Raw genomic sequence first — 11,689 nt, 5'->3', positions numbered from 1 at the left:
AACGTTTTGGCCGTTTCTACGTAAAAACCTTTTCACATTCTCCTGAGTCATATAGCCCTAAGTATAATTATGCATCTTAATGCTTCTATTGGATTTTCTCTCTATTTGCTGCATTTTCAGGATGTAGTAACGCTAAAGAATCTTAATATGACATAGTTTTAAGAATTGGAAAAGTAGCCAAATTTTTTTTCATTTCTTCTCACGAGGTGGATTCATCTCCTTTTTAATCTTTTAACCTATTGAAGCTTTGGATCGGAGTTCATAAACTCACCTAAGCCAGTCTGTTACAGTTTGCGAGGGTATAGACGAAACCCACCGCACCCAAATCAGGTGATTTGAAAGAAGATAACTGTAAAATTACATCCCGAGGTCTCTATTATTTTGGCAATACAGCAGTTGAACACTATTGAATATGAAAGAAAATGAAAAGAACTTATAGCAACCGTATTGTTACTGGCCATTTGCAATCCGATTTAAAAGCTTATTAGAGTGTTTAAATCATATCATTTAAATTATACAATTTTTTTTAAGTGTGTATAGACGTCTAATTTTAGTCAACCCGCTCTCATATATATATATATATATTAAAGTTATAAACAGGTAGAAAATGTCATAGTGGGTTAATTTTAAAAAGGATTAAGTGCCAAAAAAAACCCCTTGAAGTATATTTGAATTTGTAAATAACTCCCTTGGACTATATTCTCAAGGACTGTATTATATTTCATTAAATGGCCACAATGCCCTTTCTTATTGAATTACATTTAATATATTTTTCTTATCTAAATAAATTATGAAAACATTTATACTAATTTGATAAGATATTTTTCATTAAATTTGCATAAATTTACCTTTAATTTTTTAATTAAAAAATTTTAGTATAATTTTTTTTAAAAAATAATTAATTTTTTAATTTTTAATGAATATATTACATGAAAAGAAGGTATTTTTTTCAAAAGTATTTTATTAAAATTTTATCAATATATTGTATGAAAAAAATGATATTTTTTTTATGATAAAAATATTTAAATTGATTATAATAGGTTTTATTATAAATAATAAAATTTTAATAATAAGATAATCAATTTAGAAAATGATAGTTACAAATTTATTTATCTATTTGTTTTTCATTTTTATGATAAATTGATATTAAAAATAAAATTAAGGTAAATAGTATAATTAATATTTACATAAGAGAAAAAGAATAATTTAATAAGAAATGAAAATTTTAACGAGAAAGGATAAAATAATCTTTTATAATGAATTTGTTCTTAATTATAACAAATTAATAGTTAAGGGATATTTTTTGTTCAAAAAAATTATTTAGAAAAGAAGTTATTTTTTTGAACTTGACCCTTTAAAAATAAAAAAAAATAAAAAAAATAGATATAGTAAGTTAAATTTCCCAAATTAAGTCTTTTAAGTAATGAAGATGAGTTGAGGTGAGGATCGATATCGAACTGGTAATGGCAAGCAACAACAACAACCAGACACACCGTCCTTACAGACACCTGAAAACCCTAACCGCCCACACCCAAGCCGGACAAAAAACCCTAACCGCCCACACCCAAGCCGTGTCCTGCGTCAAGTTCTCCAACGATGGCACCCTCTTCGCCTCCTCTTCCCTCGACAAAACCCTAATCGTCTGGTCCACCGAAACCCTCTCCCTCGTCTCCCGCCTCGAAGGCCACTCCGACGGCGTCTCCGACCTCGCCTGGTCCTCCGACTCCCACTACATCTGCTCCGCCTCCGACGACCGCACCCTCCGCATCTGGGACGCACACGCGGCCGAGTGCGTCAAGACCCTCCGCGGCCACACCAACTTCGTCTTCTGCGTCAACTTCAACCCCCGGTCCAACCTCATCGTCTCCGGATCCTTCGATGAGACCGTTAGGGTTTGGGACGTCAAGACCGGCCGCTCCGTCCATGTCATTCCCGCCCATTCCATGCCCGTCACGTCCGTGCACTTCAATCGCGACGGCTCGCTTATCGTCTCCGGCAGTCACGATGGGTCTTGCAAAATTTGGGATGCCGACACAGGCGCGATCTTGAAGACGCTCATAGACGATAAGGTTCCTGCCGTGTCTTTTGCCAAGTTCTCGCCCAATGGAAAGTTCATACTTGTTGCAACTCTGGACGATACTCTTGTAAGTTTTAATTGTGTTTTCGTTTATTAACAATTGCAATTTTAATTAGATTTACACATGAATTGTTAATTATATCGTGAATGTTTTGATTTGATGTTGTAATGCATCAATTCAACAACATGGGATTGGTAACTGTGTAGGTAATTAGATTGTAAACACATTTAATCATCTTGTTTTTTTAGCTTTTTTTCTTGTAAGTTTTAATGGTGTTATCGTTTATTAACAATTGCAATTTTAATTAGATTTACACATGAATTGTTAATTATATCGTGAATGTTTTGATTTGATGTTGTAATGCATCAATTCAACAACATGGGATTGGTAACTGTGTAGGTAATTAGATTGTAAACACATTTAATCATCTTGTTTTTTTAGCTTTTTTTCTTGTAAGTTTTAATTGTGTTATCGTTTATTAACAATTGCAATTTTAATTAGATTTACACATGAATTGTTAACTATATCGTGCATGTTTTGATTTGATGTTGTAATGCATCAATTCAACAACATGGGATTGGTAAATGTGTAGGTAATTAGACTGTAAACGCATTTAATCATCTTGTTTTTTTAGCTTTTTTTTCCTTCTTTAGCTTAAATATGCCGTTTTTTGAGATACACTGATGTCATTAGCATTTGAATTACTGTTTCTGTAACTTAATTTGAGATTCACACTTCATTTGCTTGCTGAGAAAATTGAGGAAAATAAAATTTTACCACCAAATAGTTGTGTTAAATTCATTCAAGTGCGAATTTGAAAATTAAAAGGATTCAAATCTGAATTTCTTTTCAGTAGGGAATTGAGCTTAAAGAAGAAGGGTGATTGAAGATTTTTCTTTTTTTCTTTTTTTCCAGATAGATAATTCAGCTTTTAATTTATTTTCTTCTTTCTTGTTTGGTTGCAGAAGCTCTGGAACTACTCGACTGGGAAGTTCTTAAAAATTTATACTGGCCATGTGAACAAAGTATATTGCATAATGCCCACGTTTTCAGTCACAAGTGGGAAATACATTGTCAGTGGATCTGAGGATAAGTGTGTTTACTTATGGGATCTACAGGGGAAAAATATGGTTCAGAAACTTGAAGGCCATTCTGATACTGTCCTTTCTGTATCTTGCCACCCCACTAGGAATATGATTGCTTCCGCCGGCCTTGATAGAACTGTGAGAATTTGGGTTCAAGGTGCTTGAATTATTCAACATTGATATATTGGTTAGTTTCTCCCTTACAACTCATGAATGTAAATATTTTCCCTTTTATATGTTTCAGTGAGGGACGGAGGGGAAAATGCACAAAATATTATGTATCACTTATCTTGCATCCTTTAACTTTATAAGGGTACTTAACATATTAGTTATTCCATTGGTTGCAAACTTAACATATTAGCTATTCCATTGTTTACCTTGATTTCATGGTAGTTGCAATTTTGACTTGGATAAGGGAATCAAGCCAGATCACATTTGCTGTTTTCCTATGTCCTCTTTCTTGGATTTCAGCACTGCTTGTGCAAAAAGATCCCATTGCAGATGATTTACTGATTAAGAGGGATGAAAAATGTGCACTGCCATCTTATCTCCAATGATATCTGAGATGGAAGTGACTTCAGATTTGCTTGCTACAATACATGATTTTGTAGTAATTATATTTAGTTTGTGGATCACCTTCCCCATGAGGGAAAAAGTTTTCTACCCCCCTTCCAAAAAATTCCTGTAAGATGTCAGAATCTTCAAAGTACAATTTCAAAAACTTGTTCCTCTAAAGCTGAAATGGCCCTGAAAATTTTGAGATAAGATCAAATATTTATTTGGGAGCCTGAAATCTATGCAAGCACACCGAGACACAGGAGAAAAGACGATTGTGTGTTTCAGATCCTTCATATGTAAATGCTCCAGTTGAGAGGTTTTATCTTCATCCTTTATAGCTAGTAAGTTACAAGCATTGATCTTATTCTGAGTAACTTAAAGAATCACCTTAATTTTGGTAGCACCTTGTCGTTCAAATATGCTTGAGGAGTTCTAGAGGGTGATGATTTTGTCCTCATTCTAAGAGGCTAAAAATTGAAAAATTGTAAGAGCTTCTAGGCTACAAAACCCAAACCCTATTATAACAAATGAAGAAGATTTGATAGGTATTTTTTCATTGTAACAATGGAACTCTTTTGAAATGTAAATTCCAAATGCAAGATCTGGGAATTTGAGCACACATTTGTCATATAAAACATTTTGGTGAAGGAAACCAATCATAGGCATGTAAAATTAGACCAGAGAGGGGCACCTTTTCACCACGGGGTTGAATAAGGTTTCGAAGCCTGTAGTGAGATTATACTTTGATGTGTTTCAAGAAAGTGTGTTGTCATATGCAATGATTTTCTAGGACTTGTTATCTTTACCATATTCCAAATGGCATCCATATCTGCTATCTCCGGCAAACTGTAAACCCACCAAAATTTCAAGGTATATATCCTCATCCAACATGCTATAGTAAAATTAATAATGTCCTTTTTAACCTAGATTGTATCTAAATCTTATTGGGGCAAAGTTGTGATCAGTCAACCAGGTGATCCTACTTAGCTTCTGCTAATCTAGAAACAGTGTTATGTGCAAGTACATTTGCAATTCTTATTGGTTATTAACTTATTACTTTTTTTGAACTGTAAAGACGAAGTGGTAAGCTAATATGGGTGTTTAATCTTCCGCGTTAGCTATATTAGACTCTTTCAAAGCTGCTAATTGGTTACTAATAGGGGAAATTATTTTTCTTTTACAGGTAAGCCTCCGTATTTAACTGGCCAGTAACTAACTGAACAAACAAAAATAGAATCGTAAAGAAGAACCAGGAACCAGGAACTTTAGGGTTCCTCATGACATGTCAAAAACAAAATGAAGAGCACGGTTTCGTTCTGCAAAGTGGAGGTAAGCTATTATATCTCTATTTGCATCCATGGCAATGCGTCAGGCCCTGTTCAACATCTTGCATGATTCTACTGAGTATTTTAACTAATGGATGAAGAGAAAGGGGGAAAGAGGTACAAGTAAACTTGCTACTAAGAGTTCTGTTTTCAGGAACAAATAAAGATACCTTTTTGCGTATGAGGTCAACCAATACACCATATATTGTCTATCCTTTTCAACCCAATAATGGTGCAATATACCTCTTGTACATTAGGAACAATTGTCTTGGTTGCTGAATCTCATACAACAATCTTGATATACCTCTTTTAATAGATTTGATTGTTTAGCTCAATCCTTGTAATATAAATTATCTTAAGCAGTGTGTCTACAAATATTTAACGATATATTGTGATATATTGTGATGAAGCGGATTCTTTTTTCAGCCATTTATGTGATATATATTTCAGCCTTCTTGCATTACCACATTATCACTGCATGGTAAACTTGGCAGGAGAAAGTTATGTTATGCTAGTAGGTCAGGCAGATACCGTAGTTTACTACTAACTATTAAAGTCGATAATTATTCGTGGGACTTATATCTTAAGAAATTTTGGTGTGATAGCCTCTCTTTTTCGGTTCTCTTTAGGTTTTGTGACCCTCACGGTATGCATGGGGGAAAGAGGCTGCATTAGCGCAGCCAGCTTCCTCTGACCTGTAGGAGGAGTTGCTAAAGGTTGTCTTTGAACAAATTAAAGCATTCAGTGTAGTGGCTTAATTTATTTTTTCATTTAAAGTCCAATTTTCTTAGCCAAAGAGTTTAAAGAGATATGCAGAGCACTTGTCACAAAAACAATTCAGAGAAGGTTTCCTCCTTGTATTGGAAGGTTAACACAAGATATGCATATTGTAATTTCATCATTGCACATTATCAATTGACACAGATAGGGATGATTTATATGGTTGCGCCAAATTGGGATTGGATTGGGATATATTGCTATCCCACCAATCCAATTCCAAATCCAGGATAAGCTTTGGAATTCAAGTTTAATTGAATATCAATTTCAATTTCAATTTTATTGTCTTGATAACTTCATTCAGATCGATCGTGTCGGTTGAGTGAACGATGGAGAGAGAGGTATCAATTATGTTGGTTGAGTGACCGATGGATATTTGAAATTTCTGGTTGGATCGTGGGATTCAATTTGCTAATTTGGAATGTTTGGAATTGGTTTTGGAGCTTTCAATTTTAATTTCAAAGCTCCAACACGTGTCATTTGTTACTAATCAATGTAAAGAAATTAGGAGTGTTAGAAAAGAAAATAAAGATGAAGTAAACTTTGATGTTCTGATTCTTCTGAACATATTTAAATGGACCAGTATATGTGCCATTGTTAGTGAGAAAGGGAAGATTAGTGTGTGCGCAATAGAACATTGGCTCCATTCTCCTTTGTTTTTCTGGAGAGCTCTGATCCATTTCTCCATTGCATATTGAAATAATCATATAAGAAGAAATGCAAAGATATTCATAATAGCATATTGAAATAATTATCGAAGTCCTGAACATACCACCATTACCTGTAGTCAATCCACCTACTTCAAGCAATGTCTCAGCAGGCTTTCCCATAAACCATGCTCCTATACAGCCTATACAACCTATTTTAAGCTACCAAACAAACTGCCCTACTCTAGTCAACCCAATTGCTTTATCCACCCTAGCCCACCACATTAACAATACCACTGGCCCAATACCACCGGCACCAATTGACCAATAGTCAAAGAAATGGACTGAGGTGGTCCAGCATTGCCAAAGGAAAATGAACTTTGAATTCATTGAATCGTCGTCTCTCAATCCTTCCCTGGTTGACCCTCCACCTGAAGTAGCCCTTGAAGGTGTGAAATTTTGGGAATCATATCACCTTGTTGGAATCTCTACTCACAAAAGACTACCATTTAAAGTGGTTAGCTCTGCAGCAGCAAAGATCTGGAAATCACATGGACTCACTGAAACCATCTTGGGAGACGAAGGCTCTTTCCTTTTTAGATTTCACTCCTCGGAAGAGATTGACAAAGTGCTGTCATTGGGCCCCCGGACTATTGCTGGTCACCCATTTTCTCTTATGAAATGGTACCAATTTAATCTCTCAAAGACCTCAAAGTCCACTCTCACACCCACATGGGTCAAATTCTACAATGTTCCTCAGAAATATTGGACAGCCAAAGGGCTCAGTCACATTGCTAGCACTGTAGGTATCCCTCTTTATGCAGATCAAGCAACAGAAGGAAGACTTAAACTCAGGTATGCTAGAATTTGTGTCAACATGGATCTGTCAAAACCTCTCTTTACTGAAACTCAGGTTATGTTGGATGGAAGTCCTGTTGACATTGGTATTGAATACCAGTGGTTCCTAAGATTTGTAATCTTTGCAAAAAGCTAAATCACACTGAATCTTCTTGCCCATTAAAACACATCAACCATGAAGTCCCACCACATGCGAAGAATAACACCGGACCACTAAAGATAGCATCAAGTCCCACCATGGTTGACCACCCCCCAGCCCAGAATCCACCAAGCACAGAATGGATAACAATTCGAAGGAAGAATGGAAGGAAGTTCTGTTCTGAGGGCACAAAGAAGCAACACTCAACCTGCCCTATAGCTTGCAATTCCTTCTCAGCTCTCTCCCAACCTCATCAGAACCTAACCACTTCTCCCTCATCCGCATCCTCACCCACTACAAATCAATCCCACTCAACCAGATCTCCCTCGGCACCACTAATCACACAACCCATCATCCCTCTATCCCATATTCCATCCCCCTTATGCAGTAAGAAACTTATATTTACAGACTCTCCAACCTCCACTGTTCCATCCCAGGTATGCTCCTCTCCCATTACTCAATTGGCTCCCTCTTCACCTCCACACTACAAAAGGAAGAACATGGTCAGTAGTGAACCTGGGATACAACACCCCACTACCTCTTCCCCAGTCACTGACAGCCCAAACAGTATCCCTTACCACTGCTCTTCCCTCACAGACCCTGCATCAATGGTATCCCCCCCAATGAAATCACTCACCAAGATGACTGCTAGAAGCTTCAGGAAGGCTGCTAGAGCAACCAAAAGCTACAGCCCAGGCTTGATATCTTCAGACCCTGCGAAGGGCCATAGATATCTCAGAGGTTCTCTAACCTCTCTCTTTCAATGATATCATTCATTACCTGGAATATGAGGGGACTAAACCAGTCCTCTAAACAAGCAGAGATAAAGAAACTTATCTCTGAAAATAGATTGGATCTAATATCCATTGTTGAGACTAAGGTGTCTCTTGAGAATGTGGCAGCTATTCATCATAAGATAGCTCCTAATTGGTCCATTATCCATAACTACAACTTCTCTCACTTAGGTAGAATATGGATTTTGTGGAACCCTACCACCATAGGCCTCAACATCATTGGCATCAACAAACAAGTTATTCACTGTTCCATCTCCATTTTGGGGGAAAATTTATCATTCTCTTGCTCCTTTGTCTATGCTTCCAATTTGGTTACTGAAAGATCACACATTTGGAATGACATCATCACCCATTCAACCTTATTCTCCCATCTGCCTTGGATCATCATGGGAGATTTCAATGCTGTTACATGTACTGAGGATAGGTTTGGTGGAACTGCAAAATGGAGTCCCTCTATGTCTGATCTCAAAGATTGTATGCAACAGGCAGAACTTGAAGACCTTAAATTCAATGGTATCTTATATACTTGGTGCAACCAGAGTTTTGGGGATGCCTGTGTAGCCAGGAAACTTGATAGAGCCCTTGTGAATTACAAATGGAACATGTCCTATCCAAATTCAGAATGTCGATTTCTAACTCCAGGTATCTCCGACCATAGTCCTATCCTTCTCACCATTAATCTCAACATCCAAAGGAAATGCATCCCTTTCATATTTTTTTAATGCTTGGAGCAAACACCCACTTTTCTTATCCTCGGTTACTGATGTTTGGAACTCCCACATCAAAGGCACCTCCATGTTCCAGGTTGTGCAAAAACTCAAAAGGCTGAAGCACTCCCTCAGATCCAACTGTAGGAATGAGTATTCAGAGGTTGCCTCAAGACTCAATGCTGTTAAAATGGAACTTGACTCTTGCCAGTATGATCTTGATAAAGCTGCCAATGACTCCTCTTTAAGGTTAATGGAAAAAGCTCTTATATCAGAGTACCTAAGACTTGGAACACACAGGAGGATATGTTAAGGCAGAAATCTAGAATGATTTGGCTGAAATTAGGAGATTGTAATTCTTCTTATTTTCACAAATCATTGATCTCAAGGAATAATAGGAACAAGATTATCAGCCTTATCAATGCTGCTGGTCAACAGATTGATGATCCTGCTGCAATCAAATTGGAAGTCATTTCTTACTTTCAGAATTTACTAGGCAGTACCTCTTCTTCAACCCCTGACATATGCAACCTCACCCCTTTCATCACTAAATCAGTTCCTCCCCATCTCCTTAGCATCATTGTTTCTCTTCCCACTTACCATGATATTCAGCCTTGCTTCCTTTCACTCAACAAGGATAAGGCCCCTGGTCCAGATGGATACAATGGACATTTCTTCTATAAAGCTTGGCATATTGTGGGGAAATCAATCATCAAAGCCATTTCTGAATTTTTCAGAAATGGCAAACTTCTTTCAGAAATCAATTCTACCTACTTATCCCTGGTGCCTAAGTGTCCTAATCCCTCTTCTCTCAATGATTATAGACCAATTGCATGCTGCAATATCATCTACAAATGCATAGCAAAATTGCTTGCAAACAAGCTTCAGCTAGCATTGCCTTTTATCATTGACCTTACCCAAACTGCCTTTGTTCAAGGCAGGAAAATCACAGACTCCATCCTTTTAGCTCATGAGTTACTTAGGGGTTACCACAGGGATGTTGGTCCTCCTAGATGTGCTATCAAAATCGACCTAAAGAAGGCTTTTGATTCAGTTAATTGGGACTTCATTTCAAGCTATCTCACCCTTCTCAAATTCCCACAGAAATTCATTAATCTCATCATGGCTTGCATCTCATCCCCATCATTCACAATAGCTTTGAATGGAGAATTCCAAGGCTATTTTAAAGGGAAGAGAGGGTTGAGGCAAGGAGATCCTCTATCCCCTTTCCTTTTTGTCATTGTAATTGATGCCTTCACAGCTATCCTAAACAATTATATAAGAAGAGCTCCAGCTTTCAAACACCATTGGAAATGCAAGGAACAAGGTGTTACTCACCTTTCTTTTGCAGATGACCTCCTTTTGCTATGCTATGGTAACATTGAATCCATCTCCATTATAAAGTCTGCACTGGATTACTTTTGCTCCATGTCTGGTCTTACCATAAATTTGGCAAAAAGTTCAATCTTCATCACTGGTGTTAATCCACATACTAAAGAAGCCATCATCAATCTGCTGGGTATTCACAAAGGTTGTCTTCCCATTAGACATTTGGGGGTTCCACTTATCACAACATGTCTTAAGGCTACCGACTGTAGAGTACTCATAGAGAAGATAACATGCAGAATATCCCACTGGACTGCTAAATCTCTCTCTTATGCAGGAAGATTACAGCTTGTTCGATCTGTTCTAGTTTCTACTCAATTATATTGGTCCGGTATTTTCATTCTCCCAAAGAGTGTCATCAATGAGCTTAATAGAATTTTCAGATCTTTCCTCTGGTATGGGCCAGAAATGAAATCTAATGGAGGGAAAATTGCATGGGGAACAGTCTGTAAGCCTAAGGTTGAGGGAGGCTTAGGTCTTCCTAACTTGGAATTGTCTAATCAAGCAGCAATCTTGAAGTACATCTGGGAGCTTCAAACTGATACCTCAAATAGAATATGGATTAATTGGTGTAGAATTCACCTCATTAAAGGCAGGAACTTCTGGACCTTGAAGATTCCTCACTCATGCTCCTGGAGTTGGAGGAAAATTTTACAGCTGAGACACCATGCAAGGCATTTTATCAAGCACCTTATTGGCAATGGGATTGATACTTCCTTTTGGTTTGACAATTGGTCTGCTAGAGGGCCTTTGTGTTTAAGATTCCCATTAACCATTCTATCACTCTTAGGAATTGATGAGAATACAAGTATGGAAAACTTCATTGTCAACAATGGCTGGAATTTCCCACTTACTCTCCTCTCTGCTATTCCAGAGCTAAACTCAATCCAACAACCAGTGCCTCTCAGAAAGGATAAGTTGATTTGGACTGTTTCTCCCTCTGGTTCTTTTAGCTTGAAGCACACAATTTCCTACCTCATGGATCATGGTCCTTTAGTTCCATGGTACAACCTGGTGTGGCACATAGCTTCTATCCCAAGAATGAAATTTAACATGTGGCTAGCAGTTTAAGGCAGACTCCCCACACTTGACTCTCGAGCTATGGTTCACCATGGTAATACCTGTGTCCTTTGTGGAATTAAAATTGAATCACATTCCCATCTCTTTTTCGACTTCTCAGCCCCTCTTTGGAAGTTTATCCAAGCTAGATGCAGATTTTACAATTATTTTCTCACATGGGAAGACATGATTCTGTGGATTAGTAGCCGATGGAAGTCAAATTCTCCAATGAACATCCTCAGGAAAATCTCCTTGTCAGCCTTAGTATATCACACA

The 11,689-nt window shown here is 37.4% G+C and overlaps 1 protein-coding gene across 1 annotated transcript; it reads left to right on the top strand.

Moving 5' to 3' along the window:
* Positions 1-1,409: 1,409 nt before the first annotated feature.
* On the top strand, positions 1,410-5,512 carry LOC132306913 (COMPASS-like H3K4 histone methylase component WDR5B). The gene is made up of 3 exons (XM_059804513.1): positions 1,410-2,144; positions 3,044-3,350; positions 4,905-5,512. The coding sequence occupies exons 1-2, from the start codon at positions 1,464-1,466 to the stop codon at positions 3,326-3,328; spliced, it is 966 nt and encodes a 321-aa protein (XP_059660496.1). The 5' UTR covers positions 1,410-1,463; the 3' UTR covers positions 3,329-3,350; positions 4,905-5,512.
* Positions 5,513-11,689: the final 6,177 nt, after the last annotated feature.

This window comes from Cornus florida, unplaced genomic scaffold (assembly GCF_030987335.1).
Source record: "Cornus florida cultivar Cherokee Brave unplaced genomic scaffold, ASM3098733v1 CherokeeBrave_3.0.0_Hap2_Chr05, whole genome shotgun sequence".
Lineage (NCBI taxonomy): Eukaryota > Viridiplantae > Streptophyta > Magnoliopsida > Cornales > Cornaceae > Cornus > Cornus florida.
This window is presented reverse-complemented; position numbering and strand designations above follow the sequence as displayed.